This window comes from Atractosteus spatula, chromosome 7, assembly GCF_055471065.1.
Source record: "Atractosteus spatula isolate fAtrSpa1 chromosome 7, fAtrSpa1.hap1, whole genome shotgun sequence".
In the NCBI taxonomy this organism is placed as follows: domain Eukaryota; kingdom Metazoa; phylum Chordata; class Actinopteri; order Semionotiformes; family Lepisosteidae; genus Atractosteus; species Atractosteus spatula.
Genome location: NC_142712.1, coordinates 26989559 through 27015157, shown reverse-complemented (window position 1 = coordinate 27015157; position 25599 = coordinate 26989559). Strand labels below are relative to the sequence as shown.

At 36.8% G+C, this 25599-nt stretch overlaps 1 protein-coding gene across 3 annotated transcripts in view; it reads left to right on the top strand.

Annotated features, from left to right (window-relative positions):
- The window catches only part of LOC148830748 (ATP-binding cassette sub-family C member 1-like), a 291300-nt gene that overhangs the window by 8659 nt on the left and 257042 nt on the right, over nt 1-25599 (top strand). For all 3 annotated transcript variants that reach the window (XM_088921193.1, XM_088921196.1, XM_088921194.1), the window contains exons 2-3: nt 5631-5692; nt 6746-6878. In XM_088921193.1, coding sequence (XP_088777319.1) covers nt 5631-5692; nt 6746-6878 — 195 coding nt within the window. The remainder of the gene's footprint in view (nt 1-5630; nt 5693-6745; nt 6879-25599) is intronic.

The following is a 25599-nucleotide window of genomic DNA, read 5'->3' as shown; positions in this document are numbered from 1 at the left end:
CGTTGATAAAAAAAGCCTGGATTCTCATGTATCTCATATAAGTATCTTTTAATACAGTCTTTGCTGTGCTCTTGAGGATCCTTGTGATATTTTGAGCTCTAGTTGAATGATAAGTGTCGCATTTTAAATCATTTTCGTAGTTAGAAATTATGAAACGCCCTGTTAAAAGGAAGGGAGTTTTTATGCCCGTTGAAGTAAAACAAAATGCCTGACAAAGTATGGCTTGGACAGATTCCAAGTGGTTGTACAAATGTGCTAAAGAAATTATACTTTGAGTATACAGCTTGTCCAAAGTCATTCATTATTAATACTATTAGTAATATCTTCGGTAAAGGCTGTGATGCATAAATATTTCTGATAAAGGTAGGTTGTGTACTTTTGTCCGACTGAGCAATCTTGCTTTCATAAAATATACCAACATTTTAATGACTGATGATTAACATGCTGTAATACACAGTTCAAAATTAAAAGCTCAAATGCTGTACATGAGAGGTTAAGCTCCCCCTGGCGGTTTTACAAGGTGACACCGGATAGTTTCCGGCATGACGTCAAATGACGCGATTAACCGCGTGATACTGCGACACGCCCACTGGGGTATGCCGCGAAATACCCCACCCATTTTGAATGGCTGCATCTGTAAGTGATTTCTTGATTGAGAACAGATGTGGCAGTAATCAGGCCTGGGTGTGGCTAGAGAAATTGAGCTCAGCTTTCCAAAGATGTGATAAACCACTGTTGATTTATGTTTTAACAGGGGGGGCAATCACTTTTTCACACAGGGCCATGTAGGTTTGGATTTTTTTTTTCCCTTAATAATAAAACCTCCATTTAAAAACTGCATTTTGTGTTTACTTATGTTATCTTTGTCTAATATTTCAATTTGTTTGATGATCTGAAACATTTCAGTGTGACAAACATGCAAAAAAATAAGAAATCAGGAAGGGGGCAAACACTTTTTCACACCACTGTATATACCAGAACTGTCCATTCCAGTTCTAGTATGCTCATGAGTGGGATTACAGTGTGGTCTGGCAGCAGCTTGTTGTCTGACCAGAAGGGGGTGATCAGGTAAGCCTAGTCCATTACTGGAGTACGGCTCTCTTCTATTATGGATATTTTATAACTTGCTGTCTCAGGAAGGCTGGAAGTATTGCTTAGGATAAAAATCATCCCGGTTTCTCACTTTTCTCTCCCCTTTCCTCTGGTAAACATTATAAGAGCATAAAGGCACAAACTTCCAGATTCAGAGACAGTTACTTCCCAAAAGCTGTCAGATTACTGAACTCTACTGCTACCACTACTAGCACTGATGTTTTTTTTCCTCTTCTCACACTGTCTGATTTGTTGTTTTCTTTTCATGTTGTATGTTACTTAACTTGCTGTTCTGTGTTTGTTTTGGTAATTCCTTAATACTTTGTATTGGAGCATACCTGCAAATAAGCATTTCATTGCACTTGTGCATATAACAAACTGAAATGAATCTGAGATAAAAATGTGGTGCTTGGTAATGAAAAGTGTTGTATTAAAAGCAAATGTACGTGTAGCCTCAAATATGACTTTAATGGAGGATATAAGGTTAAAGTAAAGACAAAGCACTTTATGGAGTGAATAAAAAAGCAATATCTAAAATGAGTGAGTTGTAAGCACAGGTAAATACATTAGATTAAGGTATGTATTGGAAACCCTAGACAAAGAAAAAACAATTTTAAAATGTTTTTCAACAGCAAAATAACTAAAAGATTAAGATCACTTACAGTAAGGGGGGGAAATATTTAGCCGATTAAATAAATGATTAGTTATATATTTTTAGAAAAATGGAAAGCAAAATTATAGATCATTGAGTCTTATTTCAATTAGAGTTAATAATTTGCAAATTGGAGAGAAATTTAAAGAGTTGCTTGAAAACAAAGGTATTATATCACATACCTACATGGATTTGGACAGGTAAGATTTTGTTCAACTTCTTTTGACATTCTTCAAAAAAAGCAACAGGTATAGTAGATATCACTAAGGCATACAACAGTTAGTTTTCTAAAAAGCTCTGGATGAAAAGATGTTCAAATTAAAGGGCATAGGAATCCATTGTAATATACAGTAGCATATGGTTGACAAACAAGTAAGAGTGTGTCACCTTAAGGTGCACAGCTTCTAATTCGCAGATACACAATAGTTACCTTCTAGAAATTGACTAATTAGAAATAATAATAGTAATAATAATAATAATTGCTTACACTTATATAGCGCTTTTCTGGACACTCCTCTCAAAGCGCTTTACAGGTAATGGGGACTCCCCTCCACCACCACCAATGTGCAGCATCCACCTGGATGATGCGACGACAGCCATAGTGTGCCAGAACGCTCACCACACATCAGCTATCAGTGGGGAGGAGAGCAGAGTAATGAAGCCAATTCATAGATGGGGATTAGTAGGAGGCCATGATTGGTAAGGGCCAATGGGAAATTTGGCCAGAAATGAGAGAAGGACAGCTGGCTCATCTAGCCAATTTGGTTAAGCAGTGGCTTGCCACAGGGACTTACTGTATGCACATCACTCTATCTGATTTCTATTAATGATTCTGGTATAGTTATAATACTAGTTAATTTATTTAAGATTACAAAAATAGTGTAAGTGTCAAAGATAACGGCAAGGAAATTACAAAAAGACTGAGGCAAATTCAAAGATTGTGCAGATACATGTCAAGTTTAACATCGATAAGTTCACACTACATTCCTAGTAGGAGCACATGCCACACATATTACATGTGTGATGCGGAGCTGCATGAAATAATTTGGATGTTTATTTTCTCCCATGTCCTTATCAAGACAATGATATACTGTATGGGAAAATGGGTATATCGAAAAATGTGTGAAATCCAGCCTTACCAAGAACTTTTAAGTCTAGGAGAGTGAGAGGAAATTTGATTCAAGTATATAAAGTAAAAGAATATAGATAGTCAAGCCAGGAAATTATTTCTCACTGAGTAGTAAAAAAAGAAAATGTGAAAATAAAAGGGAATTTGGCTAGGGTAGACTATAGGAAACACCTTTTTACACAGGGAGTAGAGGGTGTCTGGGATAGGATTCACAGCAACGTGGTTGAGACCCAAACTCTGGGTACCTTTAAGACGTGGCTAGATGTAATTTTAGTTTCACACAGCTTCTAAACTACCACACAATCAAGATAAGTGAAGTGGCCTCCTTGTTTGCATCCTTTTGTTATGTTCTTATTTCTCTTGGGTGTTTACCAATGGAACATTGACAACTTGCTCTTCAGCATTTACATGTTCCCACTTGGTCAGCTTTTAAGATCACATGGCCTCAGCTTTCATTTTTACGCTGACGATACTCAAATATACATCCATACCAAACCCGACACTGATGTGGCTGTCTCTATTCTATCTAATTGCATCTCTGACATAAAAATTTGGATGACTCAAAACTTCCTTCATCTTAACTGTGACAAGACTGAAGTCATGCTTATTGGTAACCCCCATCAACTTCGTAAAGCCAGTCCTGTAACCCTGTCTGTAGATGGCTCTGTACTTGAGCTTCAATCAAAATTGAAAAACCTTGGGGTTATATTCGATTCTGGCTTAACATTCGACCCACATGTACAGCATACTGTCAAAACATCTTTTTTTCACCTTAGAAATATCGCAAGACTACACCCTATGCTATCATTAACTGTGGCTGAAAAGCTGATCAACATATTTGTATTCTCTCGAATTGACTACTGCAATGCTCTACTTCCTGGGGTATCTAAATCTACTCTGAACAAGCTGCAGTATGTCCAAAATTCAGCAGCCAGAATCCTGACCAAGTCTAGTGCAAGTGTTCACATTACTCCTATCCTGGAGTCCTTGCACTGGCTTCCGGTCAAATTCCGAGTAGACTTTAAAATCCTCATGCTCACCTATAAGGCTTTACATGGCTTAGCACCTCAATACCTGTCTGAACTTTTATCGCCCTACTCCCCACCTCGCAACCTCCGCTCTTCAAATTCTGCCCTCCTTACTGTCCCCCAAGCCCGTCTACATTGTATGGGCGACAGGGTCTTCTCCTGCTATGCCCCCAAGCTCTGGAACTCTTTGCCCAAGGATATTAGAGAGTCATCTTCTCTAAACTCCTTCAAATCCAGACTCAAAACCTTCTTCTTCAGAAAAGCCTTTACTTAACTGGTTCCATTCTTCACCCCTCTGCTCTTCTTAATACCACCTTCCACGGTCTCCTCTATTGTTATTGTTGTATTGTTGTAATTATAATTGTGTCCTGTCTTGTGAAATCTTCTTATTTATTATTGTAGTCTTCTTATTTATTGTTATTGTCATCCTGTAAAGCGCTTTGAGAAGCCACCTTTAAAGGCGCTATATAAAATAAAGTTTATTATTATTATTATAACATACCTTAAACAGTAGTTTCATGAAATAGCTGTTAGTATTCTAGAATTTATAATTGTCCACACTAAATGTAGCTTCTGTTCCCTGTAATTATCTGAACATTTCTTGCAGCATTTCCTAATATAATTAGTACCCTAGAGTGCTAGACATGTTCATTAAATACCCCACAGGGTCAAATGAACAGAAAACATGATGAAACATTCTTTATTCTGTTGATGATGGTTCCTTCTCCTCCAGTCTTACTCTGTTTATGCATCTTTCTGGCTAAAATTAGGGAATGTTTTCATTCAAAGGATTGTGTTACACTGTACTGCATAGTACCACTGTGGATGATAGTCCTGTGTTTTGTCTAATCCTGCTGATGGGGTCCTCTCATTGTGGTCTAGCTACTGTAAATGCATAAAAACAATCTTGTACAACTACACAATAGCTTAAAGAGGAGCTCCACTTCAGGTTCATAATAATGTAAATTAAGTATTGCCAGCACATGCATGTTTTCCCAATTTTTATACTTTATCTTGAGAAATGTATTTTTTACATTTTAAGTGATATCAGTGATTCTTTGCCAGGAATAGTCTCTGGCTTTTGCAACAGCTATCACAAGAGTTTATCCTTATAGTGTTCTATAAAGAGCAGTAATTCATGATACTGGATTAAAATGCATATTCTTTCACAGTGGTTTTGCTGGCGTGGATGAAGGATTTAATGCTTGACCAGCCTGCCTACTGAAGTGGCATGAATGCAGTTATTCAGATTGTTCAAACCTTAATTGCTTTAAATGTGTGTTCTTTGTGAAATGGAGTTAATCTGAACTCAGTTATTGGTTTAAAGCAGTTTAAACTCGCATTGTGAAACAGTCCCCCCCAGATAACACAAGTGGAAACTAATGGGAAATGGATTAAAAACTGAAGAGCAGTTAGTTGTCTGTTGTGGGAGTAAAAGTTACCCAGCCACATTTTGGAGATGCCCTGACTTCCTTCAAGAAATGGCTTGGTCCACAGATCACTAGGCTGCTAGCAGCCACACAAGTTAGATGGCCTCCTGTCATATGTTTTTCTGAGAACACTGACCTATAAAACTAGCAGGATTTGTGCTGTTCTTTAACAGGAGCTAACACCACTTGTATTTCTGACTACTGTATAACACTTAATGGTCTGTTGTAACTTCTTGCACGCTGTTACTGTGTTACTGCTTTGCAATGTGCTCATATTTGCCCTTCTCGTGGTTTCACAGAGCAAAAACCCAGAGAAAAATGCCACCTTCCTCAGTCGGATGACTTACTGGTGGTTTAACAGGTAACGGAACTTAATTTATTTCTCCAAGATTAACGGAAGATCAACATGGAATTTCGTGCTTTAAATACAGTACTGTACTGTATTTTGACTCGCTTTCAAAAGGGAAAACCTACAGAAAGAGGCACAGCTAGTAGATTCCATAGGAGGAAAAGGAGCTTGTAGTAATGATGATATGAGAATTTGCTAAAATATTTTTCCTGTACATGCAGTGTTCTGTTTAGCTAACTAATGATTTTGTGCATAATTGCAGAAAACCGTTAGCGCCATAAGATGCATTCTCTTTGACAGTGAACCGAAACAGCTGTGTTTGCCATTTAACTGCTCCTAATATAGGTGTTTGAGGAAAGGGAGTTGTTTGTGGCTTTGCCCCACGGTGTGTGCTAAAATAAATCTTTAAATACATTTGATGTCGACTTTCAGATTGGCAGCATTCAGCTTTGATAAATCTTTTTATTGGTTCTTATTAGTGATGCATTAATATTTGTACAACAGATAAGGTGAAAATATGATTGATTCTTCTATCAGGATTTTCTGAATCTGGGGAGTTAAAGGAATCTTGTAATGTGAGGTATTTCTGAGCACTCATGACCAAGACGTAAAACAATCTGTCTGATATTTCATGAATTTCAAACATAATGTCAGGTTTTTATTAGATGCATGATACACACAAAATGTCTCTGGCAGCAAAAATAATCAGCCTTTTAAATTAAATTCATGTCTTATTTTAGCAGTGACCCAATTGTTTAAACCTTATACCCATATATACATGTGAGTGCATAGGAATATAGTGTATTTATGTGGATATGTAAGAACATTTCTAGTGGAGTTGTGTTATTAGTTATAGTGTCTGCAGTGATAGACAATGTTAAGCAAATGTGGCTGATTATGAATTTGATAGTACACCAAACTGCGGTTAAATTTTTATTGTTTTGTAATTAGTGATTTCAAATATCTTAATTCTTTACCTTTGCCTGGACGTTATCTGTTATATCAAGTGAATCCATAAATCAGGAAAGAAGTTTAACAACTGAACTGCTCTTTCCATTGTTGCAGGGTTATTATTCTAGGTTACAAGAGGCCCTTGCAGAGGAAAGATCTCTTTGATCTGCCTGACAATGACTCATCATACTCTGTGTGTTCTGCCTTTGAGAAACACTGGAGAGCAGAGGCCCATCGATCTGACCAGGTGATTTTGATCAGTGTATCACTTTGTACTGCTGCAATGTCTCTGACCCTACTGCAATGTAGTGAAGATAGCTTTGAGAAAGCCACCTTCTTAACTCAAAACACAGGTATGAGTTTGAACCTGTGATGTGGACTTAACTAAATGGAACTAAAATGGCCACCTGTTGATTGGGAGAACCTTCAGAATAAGACACAACTGGTAGATTCCTTAGGAGGGAAAGAAGCTGGCTCTTTGTGCAAGTTGCCACTCATCTGGATTAATTGATATAAACCTGTTTAAACCTAATAATTTCGTTAAATGATCATACACAACTCAAAATTATTCATAATAACACTAGAATTATATATATTTTAATCACACATTATATATAGAAAGATTCATTTTTCATTAGGGTTTTTTCTCTAATCAAAGAAATCTAAGTCCTCGCACAAGATGCAAAAGTTATAATTTCCTACACTAATATAGCGCTTTTCAAAGCGCTGACAGGTAATAGGGACTCCTCTCCACCACCACCAATGTGCAGCATCCACCTGGATGATGTGACGGCAGCCATAGTGTGCCAAAATGCTCACCACATATCAGCTATCGGTGGGGAGGTGAAGTGAACGATGAAGTAATAGAGTAATTATAACCTATTTTGAGTCTGTGGTATTCTGCTTTATAAGGTGAAATGCAGGTATTTTGCATAAATACAGATGCAGCCATTCAAAATGCACGGTACAAATCCGTACCATGGGCATCTACGCGTGTGCCACTGCGCCGTTCCGCTGTACGTGATTGGCTGGCCAAAATGACTGACAGGGGCACTCGTGGTGCATTGGTCGGTAGTGAAAAGATTTAATCATTTAATCTCTTTACTGTGCACGTTTTAATCTGCTTAGTATTGAATATTTATATGGAATTTTACAACTAAAGTGAAATTTTAGTAGCTGGGCATAAAAAGAAGAGGAGCATAACGCATCTGAAGGTCATAAATGATATTAATTTAGGAACATAAACATATTATGTAAACTGTATATTGCTGGTATTGGAAGTTTAAAGAAAAAAATACACACCAGTATTCCATTTCTCCCTAAACATTTTAAGCATCAAAGTCTTACATGTGGTTATTTTGGAAACATTTTTACGTGCTCCTTCTGACCATGTTACTGTACATTTATATACAGTACTTTTCTGCAAGTACGCTCGATACCGGAGTAAACAAAAGCATAGAATTTGATTAATAGGGAATATAATATGGAATCGCGTATCTAAAGAAATTAATAATAGTTAATAACGATGTTCCTGGTTTCAGCAGTATTGTGTATACAGTTTTATGTACAGGCTGCAAAAACTTTCACAAGTAGAGGTCTTTAAAATTATGTTGGGGAAACGATTTTTTTTTAATTCTTAAACAAAAATCAAAAATAAGATATAATGATGTGTTCCCGCTTAGACATTGCACGACTTTAAAAGCTTTAAAAACAGATTTCGATAGTTAATAACCACTTTTTATGTGCAAAACACGGGTGATTTTTCTCCCTCCTGATCAGCTTAGAATCTGTGTACGCTGTAAGGTTTTTACTTCTTAATTAAAGGTTTAAAATACATGTTTCGAATAGAAAAAATCATATTCTGTTCTCTTCCTGGTATGTAGAACAGGTCAGCAGGTCTTTTTTTTTCCCCCAATCAGAGGCTCACCACAATTCACACTCAACCACATCACAGATCTGCCACGCACACATGCCTCAGGACGGTGACATCACTGCCTTTCATGTGAATCCTTTCATTTGGAAACATTTTGACACTGCGCTTAACAATCTCAGGAAGATCACAAAACAAGCCTGTTAGCCTCGATTTTGCCTAATAAAATCACCCCCGAGAAAGTGAAGTAGCATTAACTAGCAAAGGCGTTTTACAGATGTAGGCATAGTACGTAATTCAGGCTTTATGAATTCAGGCTTATGAATAATTAATAACCCTAATTAATCGAATCCCAGGTGTGAGTTTATAAAGCCTGAATTACGTACAGATGCAGCCATTCAAAACAAGCGGGCGATACCACGTTAAAATGCAGTGCGCTTGTCGCAGTATAACTCAAGTTACCGTATAATACCGTATTAATACCGTATTTTCTCGCATAATACCGCATGGTACCGCAAGTAAAATAATAGAATCCGGAATTTCCGCCAGGTGGAGCTAATAAAGCTCAACCTCTCATGTACAGCGTTTGAGCTGTCGCCATCAAAGTCTTTACCGAAGATATTACTAATAGTATTAATAATGAATGACCTTGGACAAGCTGTAAACTCAAAGTATTACCCTGGTCCACATTCTTTGTAACCGTCTTTGTAAACAAAAATATTTTATTTTTTCATTAACAAAAAGTAACACCACAGCATTTCGTTGATCCAATCACGCATTTGTTTGCAGTCATGCAAAGTAATTCTTAAGAATCTCTGATTCACCATGCCTTTCACATGCTCATAAAAGATATTGATTTAGGAACATAAACATATTGCTGTATGCAAACTGTACTGTATATGTATATTTAATGTCTTTACTGTGCACATTTAGTATTGAATATTTATATGGAATTTTACCACTGAAGGGAAATTTTAGTAGCTGAGCATAAAAAGAATAGGAGCATAATGCATGTGAAGGTCATAAACGATATTAATTTTGGAACATAAACATACAGTATTATGTAAACTGTATATGGCTGGTCTCGGTACTTTAAAGGAAAAATACACACCAGTATTCCATTTCTCCCTAAACATTTTAAGCATCAAAGTCTTTAACTAACATGTGAAATAACGTGTATACAGTACTCTGTGAGAAAAGTGGTAGTTCTAAGCTTTTCTGCGAATACGCTCGATACCGGAGTAAACAAGCATACTTTTAGAATTTGATTAATAGGGAATATAATATGGAATTGCGTATCTAAAGAAATTAATAACGATATAATTAGAGAATTAGATAAAATATAACGAGAATTAGCTCACTGATAGTTTTATGTGGAGGCTGTGAACATTTTCACAAGTCGTGGTCTTTAAAATGCATTTGGTTTGAAGGCTTTCTGTGTTTCCCTTCCAAAGATACGGACAGAAGAATATTCGAGCGTGGTAAAAAAATGGCTTAAAAACGACTTGTAAAGGCTGTGAAAACAGTCACAATGTGTCACAAAGCAAGTGTTTTCGTAACTCTAGCAGGTTTCGTGAAAAAGCTACAGGCATGCCAATTGTAATTGTTTTTATTTTTAAATACATTTTAGCAAAGTCATCTATACAAAAAAGTTGCATTTAATACCACTCGATAGCCGGCTGGCTGTGTCAAAAAATAAATAAAAACTGGTTTAACAACTCTTAAGCAAACTTGTGTTTTTGTTAACACAAGTTTATCAGTGAAAAGCCCAGGGGCATTCTCAGAGCCCTTGTTTGTTTGGAGGCATGGAAATTCTGACAACAACTGATTTAAAGACGATCTGTCAAAGTGCAGTGAAATACAATATTGTTGTTGTTATTGTTGTTTTATCGTGAAAGCGCTTTGAGAAGCCACCTTTAAAGGTGCTATATACAATAAAGTTCATTATTATTACTATTGTTAATTTGCTGGACAGAGAGGTCAACATTATTATGCAAAAGACAAAGGTAGCGATTTATGTTGCATTGTGCATTGTGATGCTGTAATACAGTTTAAAATAATTAAAAGTCTAAACAGTATCAACTTGAATTCTTATCTCCATTAATGTAACTATCAAGTGGTATTGAATAAATACAGCTTTTCAGTATAGATTACACTTTTCTGAAGAACTCCCATCTTCTTTAAAACACAATACGCCAGAAAATGTTTGACACATTATCAGGTTAAAGCGATTCCATTGAGGAGCCGGGCGCGATAATTGTTTAATTCCTTGATTTTTCTGATCTGCAAGGCCCTTTGGCTACAGCGAATGTGAATTCTGTCTGGCATTGCCAGATTTTGGAAAAAATAAAAGTATTTTTATCAAGATGGGGGGGCAAGGGAGTCTTATCTATGACACTCTCCCTTATAAAATTAACGTGAAACAAAACAAAAATTTAAAATAAGATACAATCTACAGACATTCACAACAGCGACTGTCAGAAGATAGGACACAGCGACTCAGACACCCGTTGAATGGAAAAGGGCACTTTAGTTTTCTGTACAGCTGGTACAGCACCCAGACAAACGCAAACGCATTTTTAATAAAATGCTTTTATTTATTCATAATCTGACTCGCATAACTCACATTCCCGAATGCCCCCCACCCCGCTCAACAATTTTAGGAAGAACACGAAACAGCCTGTTCATAAAATTGTTGCAATTTTGTTCTGTCAAACAAATTATAAGTCATTTTAATTGACTTATATATTTACACGTACGTGTTAAATATATTTAGCTGAAAAGCTGTACAACGCAAGAAATACTGCCCCCCCCTCCCTTTTTTTGCTTACAGTAGTACTTCTCGCGTTAAGAAAGTTAGGCGTTAGCATAAACTATTAGTAAGAGGCTCTGGTGAAATTTCTCTGTGAACTGAAGAGTTAAAGTGTAAAGTGTCTCCTCTTTTTAACGGGAAGAGATGTGGTGCTTTAAACAAGAGAGTGTGGCCTCTAAAGTAGGTTATTGCTGGGAAGAGAGGGAGAGAGTTAAATACTGTAGGTGATTGCATAGGCACAACAAGTGAAGCTGATAAGTATCTCCTACTGCAGCTATGCCTACTAAACACCCTGCAAAGATGCCATCCTGTCATGAACCTATTCTTCCACCTAATAGGTCCACCTACCACTAAAATTCAGAACAGCATGTAGCATTAAAGGTGTTGGAGTCTTGATGAATCCCTCCCAGTGAAAAATGGTCCAACACCAGTATCAGCCCAAGGTAATTGTGGAGTGCTCCCATATATATTTAAATGTCGGGGTACTCCTTTGCAATTATGCTTCAGTTCTGTACAAAGTGCAACAATTTTTGACAGAGAAAAGCCACCAGGTGCTGCGATAACAGACATGCAATAGCTTTTAATAAGGCAAAAATTAACCATTCTATGACACCTAATGTTATAGAGGACTAGAGCCTTACTTTTTAATAGAATGGTTCCCAAAAACACAGGACCCTTCAATTGGGTGAACAACAATAGTATCAATGACAATGAAAGGAGAGAGTATTCAAACCCACTGTGTTTGTTTTCTACAGCAAATATATACATACAGAGAAAATTTTGGATGTATTATGCAGTAGTCTTCTCTTTCACTTGGCATTTCAACTAAAATAAAATGCATTCACCACAAAAGGGATAACGTACATTTCCTTTTGTGAATGAAAAAAATGTAGGATAAAGACTTCAAAATAGAAGAAAATGAGAAATTTACATAATAAGAGCAAGTAAATATCTCTGCACTCTACTAAAGTAAAGACTACATAATCTAATAGTTTCTCTCCATCAACCCAATTCAACAGACACAAGGCAGGGTTTAACCTGGAGAGGATACCAGTCCATCCAAGGGCACTCACAGACACACACATTCTCATATTGGACAATTTTCCAATGTGTTTTTGGCAATACCAGTATGTATTTGGACTGTGGGAGGAAACTTACATAAACATGGGGAGAACATCCAAACTGTATGCAGGTAGACCCCCAGGTACAGAATTGAACCCAGGGCCCCATTGCAGCAAGGCAGCAGTACTAACCACTGCACCGCCATGCCACCCCTAATCCATTGTCTAATTATCCAACCTTTTCCTGCATGTGATTGATGGCAGTTTTCACAGAGATAACACTAAGCATTTTTTAAATTACTTCTGTTTCAGAACAGCCCAATGAAAATGCAAGCCGAACTTCTAAGAAGGTGTTCACTATATTTAAATAGAATTAATTCCAACAGAAAACTGTTTGAGATCTAAATACTGTACGTGTAAAAACTAAAGGTCCTGTTAGCAGGATTGCTCACATAAAAGTGCTTTGCAGATCATTCTAGCAGTAAACAACAACCAGGTTTACCCACACAACCCAAAGCAGTCACTATAAAGATAAACATTTTCTTGGTTTTCCAAATGCTACTTAGCTGGCAATTTTTTTCACAGGTAAAAACCAATAGCACGAAATGTGCTCTCTCTCAAGACTCCTTAGGCATGAACAAAGAAAATCTCCCTCATTTTTAAGTTTGGGCCACACTAACTGCTATTACATCTGATAACGATATCCACATGGAATCAACAACATGCTGTTGCTGTTCCTGAGATGCTAATTGTAGCAATAGGTATGGAGTGTAAGGTCTGTAAAGGTGTGGTGCAGTGTACTGTATATACTGAACCTGAATTAAACCAACTGAAGAAAAAAAAAGGAAATGGGGAAAAAAGGCACTGCACCACAATGCTTGACAGCTACAGTACTATATATACAGATATTACTCTATGCCTATAACCATTATAGCTATACATCATCTTCAACAGGTGAGAAAGGTCAGGGCAGTGCAACACTGAGACTTGGCAGAATTGATCTGTAATAGTCTGGAAAGCAGCAGGGTACTGATCCATCCTCTAATCTGTGTCTGGGTTACCTTTTGTAGTGAGTTCAATGACAGGGGCCCAGTGGTGGTGATGTAATTAATACGTCTTTAATAACCAGTGAACTCCAGGAAACACTCAATGTCCTTTTTGAACTTAGGAGGACAGTGGCTTCTTGAAATGTTAAGCATCATCAGGGCTTAAGGTAGAGACAACCACCTGAGATTCCCCTGTGAGGTGGGGTCTTGCCCAAAGAGATTCACAGATCAAGAGAAATGCTTCAGGGAAGTCTTCTAGATCCACTGGGAGATGATCAACCCTGCTTATGCTCTGCTCCCGCACCCAAGCTGCTTGCCATTTCTACTGAGTTGTGTATTTCCAGCATTCTGCAGTTCACTTCCAGTGTCGCACCCCAAGAGTTATTTGGTAACCTACAGGTAACACTTTCTCATGTCATCATGTTTTTGAACATGCATGAAAAAGTTGCCAGCTGTGAATATGTGACCTAAAAACATCCATATGGCTTTATTTATGGGTTGCAATTTTAAAAAAAGTCAAAAACCACACTCAAAATGCAAGAGTGCCTTTAGCGCTTTCTGGTACGAGGAGACACCCAAATTAATAATGTAACAAAACCAACTAAAATATCAAGCTTATAAACTAAACACTAAAATTAAAATGTGTCATTTTCTAGGGTTCAAGGCAGTGTGTTTCTCTCTGTTATTGTTTTTTTTTTCACTTAACATGACGGTGTGTTCTTGAAGAGGTTGGTAGAAAAAGAAAGAATAATACAGATGGAGGTGCAGCGTTACTGAGTTAAGGAGAGCTGACAAGCATCTCCTGCTGCAGCTCTGCCTAATCAATATCCCAGAAAGACACTGTCCTGTCCCTGAGGGATTTCACAAAAACTTTTAATCTTAACATTACATTTATTGAACACTGATTACAAATTTATTTTTTTATTTCACAAAATGCCCTCAAAAAGGTGTCCACATACCCATAAAATTTAAAATAAAAAATTTGAATCTGGCCATGAGAACTGCTTGCATTTGTACTATATGGAATTCTCTTTGTTATATTTGAGGAAAAATTAATTTATTCAGTTGGAATTAGCAAGCTAATTCCAACAAAGCAAGCTCTCATAATGAGAATAAACAGCCATCTGAGGATAGTAAATTAAGTGCATGTATTATATAAAAACCTATGTAATCTATCTACTTCCTTTTCTTATTACAATGGAATATTTCCACCCTTTGGTAACAGATAAGAGCTGTTACAATTGCTGTTAAAAGCCACACCTTCATGCATATTGCAAGCAGAATATCTTTCCCTGAACTGATAATAGCGTTGATTGATGTGGTATTGATGGATATCTATAAATATTGAGAACAAGTGACCATGCAAATTTTACCAAGCAAAGAGAAATATACTGCAGTATATACTGAGTTGCTTTCCGTTTAGGATTATGACCAGAGTCCCTTATCATAAAATAGGATTTCTAACCATTACCAATTCTGAATACTGTAAGTTTTTACTAGAGCCTATTAGTCCCACTGTACCAATATAGAAAAGCACATATTAAATTTGGGAAATTTGGTTTCAAAAGTCCTCATATCAACGATGCCTATACTGTTTTCCTCTACAGTATGTTCATCTATCATTCTGTCCATCGAAAACATTTTTATATGTGACCTTTCAGAACACCTATCTGTTTTCTTCCTAGCACAATTTATGAGCACTCTGTGATTAAATTAATTCTTATTACATTATCATTCTCACTGTGCATAACAAGGGAGATTAATAAACATAAGGTTGTTTAATGACAATCTGTTGTATATCTCATGGCTAAATAGTCAAGTCTAGCCAAAAGACAAAACATAAACTTTATTTAAACTTATTATTTAAAAGTATTAATGAATTTTAATTTCCATACTTTTAAACATAAAGCAAGGTTCATTAGCAGATGAAATACAAAAACAAAAGCTGTTTCCAACTTTCAATGAAGTTCACTTCCTGACTGAGGGACCTTACGGAGATGGGTGCATTTATTCTGAAATCATGTAAATCAATATTGTTACACACAGACAGAAGCCACTAAACTAATCTGTATTTTTGTGCACCTGAATTAAATTAGTTTTGACAAGCAAAAGGCTTGGAATACTTCTGCAATCTTGACTTTCCCATTTTTTCTTTTCTGTTAATTACCTATTTACATCTGTCTTTTTAGTTTTGCTTTGAATGTGTGGCGTAAGTTGTGTATGTACAAATATTAATTGCTACTTCAAAGCCATGATTGCAAGCTTTAAAGTACCATAATGTGAAAACAAGGTCTGAATAATTTTGTAAGAAACTAGATGATTTGTCAGTGTTATCAACTTTGGCAAAATTAATTTCAGTCTTGTGAAATGAATAATGGAATAGATGAAAGGCGAACGCTGTTCTGTATTCTCGCGTTGCAGTGGTTCATCTGTATCTTTTATTTTAAATATTTATGTACATAAGAGGTGGTAAATAAGAGGCAGCTATTTGGCTCACTTGGTAGTTAGTAGTTACTTAAAATACAAGATTCACATACATTTCTAGTGTCCTTAACATACTATATACTATATCCCCCAAAAAACATTTTTAGACTCATTGATTTAATTCACTCTTGACAAATTTGCTTGTTATAACAATGCTCACATTGGCTTAATATGGAATGTATGGTCTAAATGAAATGTATTCCTTGATTACCAGAAAAACATTATTTCAGCTAATTTATATTTTGGTGCTATAAAGGTGCTATATTTTAGAGCACCTCTGACATTAGAGGTGCTCGCCTGCACGGTGACATCACCGCATTTCCCTCTGAATAGCTACTAAATATGCAGTGAAAACATTTGTCTGTCTTTCCTTGGGGGGAAGGGGGACTGTCTTTGATTGGAAGGCACGCCTATTCTACTCTGAGAATGCCCGTGGTGTTTTCACTGATAAACTTGTGTTAACAAAATTTACAGTATGCTTAAGAGTTGTTAGACTGGTTTTTATTTATTTTTTGGCACAGCCAGCCGGCTGTCGAGTGGTCACCCCGCAGGCGGGGACCTCTAATGTCAGGCGTAAGCGTTATATTTAGATCTTTGAATTAATATTATTGATTTTTTTTTTAGCATCACAGCATTGTCCAATAATACTCTTCTTGTGTCTAATTTTTAATTAAGCAGGATTTGAGCTACAGACCATAAAAACCACGCCTTTTGACCATGCTTGAATATTCTTCTGTCCATATCTTTGGAGGGGAAACACATAAAGGCTTCAAACCAAAAGTATTTTAAAGACCAAGACTTGTGAAAATGTTCACAGCCTCCACATAAAACTATCAGTGAGCTAATTCTCTTTTTTTTTAAACCTCCGTTTTTTCATTGATGCGTAATCACGCACTAACTGGAACCCGGGGGGGGGGGCGCTGTGTACACATGTTCCCTCCAAAACACCTTTTTTTTTGCTTACAGAAGTACTTCTCGCATTAAGAAAGTTAGGTGTTAGCATAAACTATTAGTAAGAGGCTCTGGTGAAGTGTCTCCTCTTTTTAACGGGAAGAGACGTGGTGCTTTAAACAACAGAGTATGTCGTTACTTTTTGTCAATGAAAAAGTGTGTGTGTGTGTTTTTTTACTCCCCTTTATTTCCGATTAAAAAAATTGTTTGCTCAGCCGAAGGGGGGGTCTGCTCTCATTGACAGCTGACACCCCTCCGTACACTCAAGTGAAAAATTAATAACGCCAATGTAAACGTCGTATTTACAATTTGTTGATAATAAAAATGTTAAGTTCTCTAAAGCTTTCTCAGTCAAGTATGATAGTTGATACAGGGAGCTCTGTGAGCTGTGTAAGCATGCGTAGGCAGCAAAAGATCAGCTAAACTGGGAAGATGTGACATCGAAGATATTATTAATAACCTTTTAAATCTGAAGGGAGATCTAAAGGGATCCCCACACGATACCGGTTCTTGCTTCCGGAGTGATTCAGGGGGAAAGACGGTGACTATTCGTTGTTATTAAAAAATGACTTAGATTCGAACATGTTGTGATATTTAGAAATATAAAAAAGCCAATTAATTTTCCATAATTTTATTTATAATTATAATTTTATAATTTTATTTTTGCAAAGAAATTTGTTAAAAGAAAATTTGTGGTGCTAGCTGGATTTGAACAGCTGACCTCCTGCTTATAAGTCAGGCACTTAGACCATCACGCCACTCGCATGGTCACATGATGAGTGGTGAAACAGCCCTACACATATCAATAGACATTGTATGTGTACAGTATATACTACTGTTTGTGCTGCAGTACATTAATATAATTATATCGTTATTAATTGCTTTAGATACGCGATTCCATATAATATTCCCTATTAATCAAATTTTAAAAGTATGCTTGTTTACTCTGGTATCGAGCATATTCGCAATAAAGCTTAAAACTACCACTTTTCTCACAGAGTACTGTATACACATGTTATTTCACATGTTAGTTAAAGACTTTGATGCTTAAAATGTTTAGGGAGTAATGGAATACTGGTGTGTATTTTTTCTTTAAAGTACCGAGACCAGCCATATACAGTGTACATAATACTTTATGTTTATGTTCCAAAATTAATATAGTTTATGACCTTCACATGCATTATGCTCCTATTCTTTTTATGTTCAGCTACTAAAATTTCCCTTCAGTGGTAAAATTCCATATAAATATTCAATACTAAAACGTGCACAGTACAGACATTTAATGATTAAATCTTTCCACGACTGACCAATGCACCACGAGTGCCCCTATCGGTCATTTTGGCCAACTAATCACGTACCGCGGTGTGACGTAGCCAAATGCCTGCGGTACATGTTTGTGCCGCAGACTTTGAGTGGGTGCGTCTATACTATGCCTACGTCTGCAAAACACCTGATCATCTACTCTAAAGATTTCAGTGCTTTTTGTATATTCTAATCGCAGTGGGGGCAGGGTGTGTGGGGACAGGTTTGGTTGAAATTGCATTGGGGATCTGTGTTCTTCACCTGAAACATTTTCTCTGAAAGTGTTTTCTTCCCAGTTTAGCTGATCTTTTGCTGCCTACGCATGCTTACACAGCTCCCTAGATAAATGATCATACTTGACTGAGAAAGCTTTAGAGAACTTAACATTCTTATCAACAAATAGTAAATACGACGTTTACATTGGTGTACACGCTTGGAGTTTGTCATATAGGGCGCTCTGAACGAGTTCAAATTAATGCAGGAAAAATTTATTTCCCAGAAGCTATACTGATTCTTATGGAAGCCCGTTTCCGCCAGGGAGTAAAAAAAACGCGCTATGGTATTCTCTCTGATGCAGTGCAGTTTAAACATACAGATGCAGCCATTCAAAGTGCGCGTTACAGACACGTACCGCAGGTGGCGTCGCTCAGTGTGATGCAAGATGACGTGTGGCACCGCAGTACGTGATTGGTTGACCAACAGGGGCACTCGTGGTCCGTTGGTCTGTCGTAGAAAGACTTACAGTAAACGTCTTTGCTGTGCCTGTTGTAGATATTGAATTTTACCACTGAAGGGAAATCTTAGTAGCTGAGCATAAAAAGAATAGGAGCATACTGTAACGCGTGTGAAGGCCATAAACGATATTAATTTTGGAACATAAACATACAGTATATATCTGGTCTTGGTACTTTAAAGAAAAAAATACACACCAGTATTCCATTTCTCCCTAAACATTTTAAGCTTCGAAGTCTTTAACTAACGTGATACCGGAGTCAACAAGCATACTTTTAGAATTTGATTAAAAGGGAATATAATATGGAATCACGTATCTAAAGAATTTAATAACGGTATAATTATATTCGTGTGCTCCGACAGGGCTGTGTAGGGCTGTTTCGCCTGCCTGTTCATGCGAGCTGTCTTGTAGCCTACTGGTCTAGGTGCGTGACTAACAACGCACAGGTTGTGTGTTCGAATCCAGCTGGTGCTGGGCTTTTCTTTTAACAAACATTTCTTCGAAAAAATAGAATAGCGATATTATGGACAATCAATTGACTTTTATATTTCAAAATATCGCAACATAATCGATTCTAAGTCATTTTTGATAACAATGAATAGTCACCTTCTTCCCTTCTGGCAGCGGTTCCTGCTTCTATTGTGTGTTTGTGTGCAACAGAGTAAATTTTTATAGAGAAATGGAGGCTGGACAGTATGCGTTACAATATAAACATTTATATTGATTTAAATCGTGTTCTGATTTAAATCGCAAACGCGTGTTTAATTATGTGTTTTTTAATCATAATCAGGCTAATGCATTTCTACATTTTCTGTATGAACCAGCTTAGAGGTTCATACAGAAAGACAGCTTGTGTTTAAATTGAGTGTAAGGTAATTTATGCTTCTAAAGTCATGGTCAGCATTTATTATTGTACTGTGCTGTAAACTTGTTCTGTGCCTAGTCACATTATTTTATAGCGTTTTTATTGCGTTATTAAATCCGGTGGCGCTGTGTGTTAGTTTGCTGACTCCCATGTCACATGGTCTGTGATTGAATCCCATGGAACTATGACTTTATTTTTTAACAAACATTTCTTTGAAAAAATGAAACGTTTCCCTTGGTCAGAGATTAAATAAAACCTCACTCGCACCAAACAAATTTATATTTCTAAATATCACGACATGATCGAATTTAAGTCTTTTTAATAACAATGAATAGTCACCTATGCGTTACAAAATATACATTTATATTGATTTGAATCGCGTTTTGATTTAAATAGTAAACGCGTGTTTAAATATATGTGTTTAAAGGCGATATACTGTATAAAAGCGCTGATTCCTATGGAGTGTGTTCCGCCGGGGATTCAAAAAAATTATTTTAAATAGGCTGATAAAGCTTAGACTACTGTAACTGTATTCTAGCCTGTATTACAACAGACCATTGGACAATGCAACGTAAATTGCAAAAATGCACTTGGAATCTGTCCAAGCCCTCCTACAAAAATTATTTAAACTGCGACACTGATCATTCATCTCTAAATAAACTTTATTTTATATAGCGTTTTAAGCGAATAGATAATTAGATTGCTCATAAACCTAATCGCTTTTTCTACATAAACAGCGTGATTGCTCTCTGAAAATGCTTTTCCTTTATATTTACAGTAGGCTCAGATTTCAACTATAGATCGTATTATTATAAACTTTCTTGGAAAAATGTATTTTATGTAAACCATGTTTGCTATTAATTCATTTAGGGCTAAAATACGTTCATTGTCTTCCAATCGAGTCGAGTTGACATTGGAAGCTTGCCACACCCGGACTGTTAAACCAACGCATTAGCACGTCAAAGCCCATTGAGGGTATTGAGCCAGTATTGGCTTTAGTATTCCCCCCCTCTCCCCTCAATTCAATTCAAGGTGTTTTATTTGCATGACAGATGGGTACAAGCAGTGTTGGGTATGTATATTGTAACGCTTACTGCCGACAGGCACTGTGTAAGAGCCGGCGTACCAGAGCAGCGCACCGAGGGAGCGTCTGCATTTATAACTTAGTTTTTAAAATTAGTCAAGCGATATGAAGCATCTCCTTTTACTTTTAACTCCCTTAAATACATTGAGCACAGCTTTCTCACCACTTAAGATTGCTTTTGATACCATCCTTACAAGGGAAATCTTCTGCCCCTTATGCAAAACCAAACCCTCCTCCCATCCCAGTTTACCCTCTTTATCATCCTCAAAATCTACCTCGATTTTCGACTTAAAGCGTTACTGCTTACTGGGTTTTTGAGGGGGAGGTGTCTTTCGCTGGAAATCTCGCCTGCCTCCACTACTCAACCCCCTCCCTCCCGGAGTGCTGGCTGTGACGAATTAAACCGGTCTCACAGGTATTCAAAGTAGGAAGTACAGTGTTAAGTGGTAGCTGGGCTACTCCCTCAATAGAATCGCTTTAAGGAAAAGCATTTTCAGAGAGCAATCACGCTGTGTTTATGTAGAAAAAGCGATTAGGTTTATGAGCAATCTAATTATCTATTCGCTTAAAACGCTATATAAAATAAAGTTTATTTAGAGATGAATGATCAGTGTCGCAGTTTAAATAATTTTTGTAGGAGGGCTTGGACAGATTCCAAGTGCATTTTTGCAATTTACGTTGCATTGTCCAATGTTCTGTTGTAATACAGGCTAGAATACAGTTACAGTAGTCTAAGCTTTATCAGCCTATTTAAAATAAGTTTTTTGAATCCCCGGCGGAACACACTCCATAGGAATCAGCGCTTTTATACAGTATATCGCCTTTAAACACATATATTTAAACACGCGTTTACGATTTAAATCAAAACGCGATTCAAATCAATATAAATGTTTATTTTGTTACGCATAGGTGACTATTCATTGTTATTAAAAAGACTTAAATTCGATCATGTCGTGATATTTAGAAATATAAATTTGTTTGGTGCGAGTGAGGTTTTATTTAATCTCTGACCAAGGGAAACGTTTCATTTTTTCAAAGAAATGTTTGTTAAAAAATAGTCATAGTTCCATGGGATTCAATCACAGACCATGTGACATGGGAGTCAGGAAACTAACACACAGCGCCACCGGATTTAATAACACAATAGAAACGCTATAAAATAATGTGACTAGGCACAGAAAAAGTTTACAGCACAGTACAATAATAAATGCTGACCATGACTTTAGAAGCATAAATTACCTTACGCTCAATTTAAACACAAGCTGTCTTTCTGTATGAACCTCTAAGCTGGTTCATACAGAAAATGTAGAAATGCATTAGCCTGATTATGATTAAAAAACACATAATTAAACACGCGTTTGCGATTTAAATCAGAACACGATTTAAATCAATATAAATGTTTATATTGTAACGCATACTGTCCAGCCTCCATTTCTCTATAAAAATTTACTCTGTTGCACACACACACACAATAGAAGCAGGAACCGCTGCCAGAAGGGAAGAAGGTGACTATTCATTGTTATCAAAAATGACTTAGAATCGATTATGTTGCGATATTCTGAAATATAAAAGTCAATTGATTGTCCATAATATCGCTATTCTATTTTTTCGAAGAAATGTTTGTTAAAAGAAAAGCCCAGCACCAGCTGGATTCGAACACACAACCTGTGCGTTGTTAGTCACGCACCTAGGCCAGTAGGCTACAAGACAGCTCGCATGAACAGCCCTACACAGCCCTGTCGCAGCACACGAATATAATTATACCGTTATTAAATTCTTTAGATACGCGATTCCATATTATATTCCCTTTTAATCAAATTCTAAAAGTATGCTTGTTGACTCCGGTATCACGTTAGTTAAAGACTTCGAAGCTTAAAATGTTTAGGGAGAAATGGAATACTGGTGTGTATTTTTTTCTTTAAAGTACCAAGACCAGATATATACTGTATGTTTATGTTCCAAAATTAATATCGTTTATGGCCTTCACACGCGTTACAGTATGCTCCTATTCTTTTTATGCTCAGCTACTAAGATTTCCCTTCAGTGGTAAAATTAGATATGAATATTTAATACTTAAACGGGCACAGTTAAGACATTAAATATACATATACATACTGTATACAGTACAGTTTGCATACGGTAATATGTTTATGTTCCTAAATCAATCTCTTTTATGAGCATGTGAAAGGCATGGTGAATCACTGTACTTTGCATGATTGGAAACAAATGCGTGATTGCGAAATGCTGTGGTGTTACTTTTACAAAGACGGTCAATGAAAGAAAGAATGTTGACCAGGGCAATACTTTGAGTTTACACTTACAGCTTGTCCAAGGTCATTCATTATTAATACTATTAGTAATATCTTCGTTAAAGACTGATGGCCACAGCTCAAACATGAGTGGTTGAGCTTTATTAGCTCCACCTTGTGGAAATTCCGGATACTATTATTTTGCTTGTCGTATTATAGGAGAATTTACGGTAACTAGCGGTATTTACCGGTAACTCGCGGTATTTACCGGTAGCTTGCGGTAGATTGCGTACAGCGTACCGGAAAATAATGCGGTATCGCCCGCGCATTTTGAATGGCTGCATCTGTATCTCTGATGCTGTTCCTAAATTAATATTGTTTATGACCATCAGACGCTTTATGCTCCTTTTCTTTTTTCCAATGGATTGAACAGGGAGAGGCATTTCATGATGTACTTTTCACTGATGAAACAACAGTTGCTCTGGAACAGTTTTCAACCATATCGTTTTATAAAAAGGGGAGATATGTGAACAAGCAAAACCCCAAACATCCACTGAAGGTTCACGTCTGGGTGGGTATATCTAGAAGAGATCCGGGACCACTTCTTATTTTTGAAGGAATAATGGATCGTGAATTCTTCGAGGAAGTCGTGGTCAAACAGTATGCCGCCCCATACATCAGGGAGCGGCACCGTTTCTTTCAGGACAACGATCCAAAACACACAGAAGCAAAGGCAATTCAATTCAAGGTGCTTTATTAGCGTGAGCGATGGGTACAGTCAGCTTAACTTAGACATTGCATGATTGTAAAAGCGGCTTTTGATTGTTAATAACCACTTTTTATGCACTAAAAACAGGTGATTTTTCTTCCTCGTCATCAGATGTTTCTTGGAAAAAATTTTATGGTTGCAAAAAACTGACTTGCTTAACAAAATATATTTACAAATCCTTTCACCTGGCAATCTACCTGAATGCCAAACTTTCTGAGAAGCCCTTGTTGTAACAGAAAGAATAAGGTTCTTGATCCCGAGATGAAGTAAAACAGATGAGTTTATTGCATGCAAGGAACAATAAAGCCGAAGTCTTGTTTCCCGCAAGAAACAACAAAACCGAAGTATTGTTCGATGTGCCGGTACAAACTTTTAGGTTATATAGTCCTTGCTTGCTGCTTCAGACGTCATTCGATGTTATGGTAAGAGGGGGGGGGGTCATGGTATTTGGCCAAATGGTCAGTTTAAGATTATGCCCCCAGGGGGTTCCTTGCTCGCATCTGGAATCCTTATCAGTTAACCCCCTTTCCTGCCATAAACCCCTGTTGCTTAGAAGTCTAATTTTCAGGCAGAACTGACTTAAGTTATTAACCCTTTTAACATCTTGTCTCTTACTTCACCCTCCATGAAACCATGTTCGCTGATATAATTTTTATTATTATTATTATTGTTATTTATTATTATTATAGTATCATTCGTTACACTGTGGCTGTGTTGTCTGTGTAAAGCTGCTGTTGCACTGCAATTTCCCTCATGGGATCAATAAAGTATCTATCTATTATTACTGACAATAATTATCGACACTATATTGTCATTACAAACATGTATGCCATACGGCGTACGCGTTACTGAAGCTAAAAGTTTAGCCTTTGTCACTAATGTAACCACTAAATAAACACATAAATATAAAAATCCCCATGTTACAAACTGTATATAGCTGGTATTGGTATTTTAAAGAGAAAATACACACCAGTATTCCACTTTCTCCCTAAACATTTTGAGCATCAAAGTCTTGTGGTTATTTCGGAAACGTTTTTACATGCTCCTTCTGACCATGTTACTGTTTACTGTTACTGACCTGCGGGCACTTTTCCTGTCCATGGGGGGAGGGGAGTCTTTCATTAGAAGGTTAGCCTATTCTACTCTGAGAATGTAGAGGGGTTGGAAAATGCCCGCGGTCATTTAATTAGTATTAAAATTCACACTGATTCCCTTGCGAAGATATGGACATAAGAATATTCGTGCGTGGTCAAAAAAATGGCATAAAAACGACAAAGTGAAGGCTGTGAAAACATTCACAATATACTTTATACACAAAGCAAGTGTTCTCACAACTCTAGGAGGTTTTGTGAAAATGCTACAGGCATGCCAAAATTGTTTTGAACTTCAAGCTAACTTTACCCCAGTTTTCATTGTCAGATTGTGATTAAAAAAATTACACACGTTTGCGATTTTAATGAAGTACTGTATTGATGGAAACACACATTCCGTACAGATACAGTAAAATCACTTTCTCCTGTCTTCCCGTGGTGTAAAACGAATTAGCAGGTGATTGAGATAACAATGCATCGCCCACTGAGTGGAATGTTCTCAAGTGTAAAAAGAGGTGATAATTCTTAATAATTCCGTGTCGCATTAACTAACTCTTCAATTTATTCCGCCAGACAGTACATGAATATAATTATATTGTTATTAATTTGTTTAGATACACGATTCCATATTATATTCCTTGTTAATCAAAT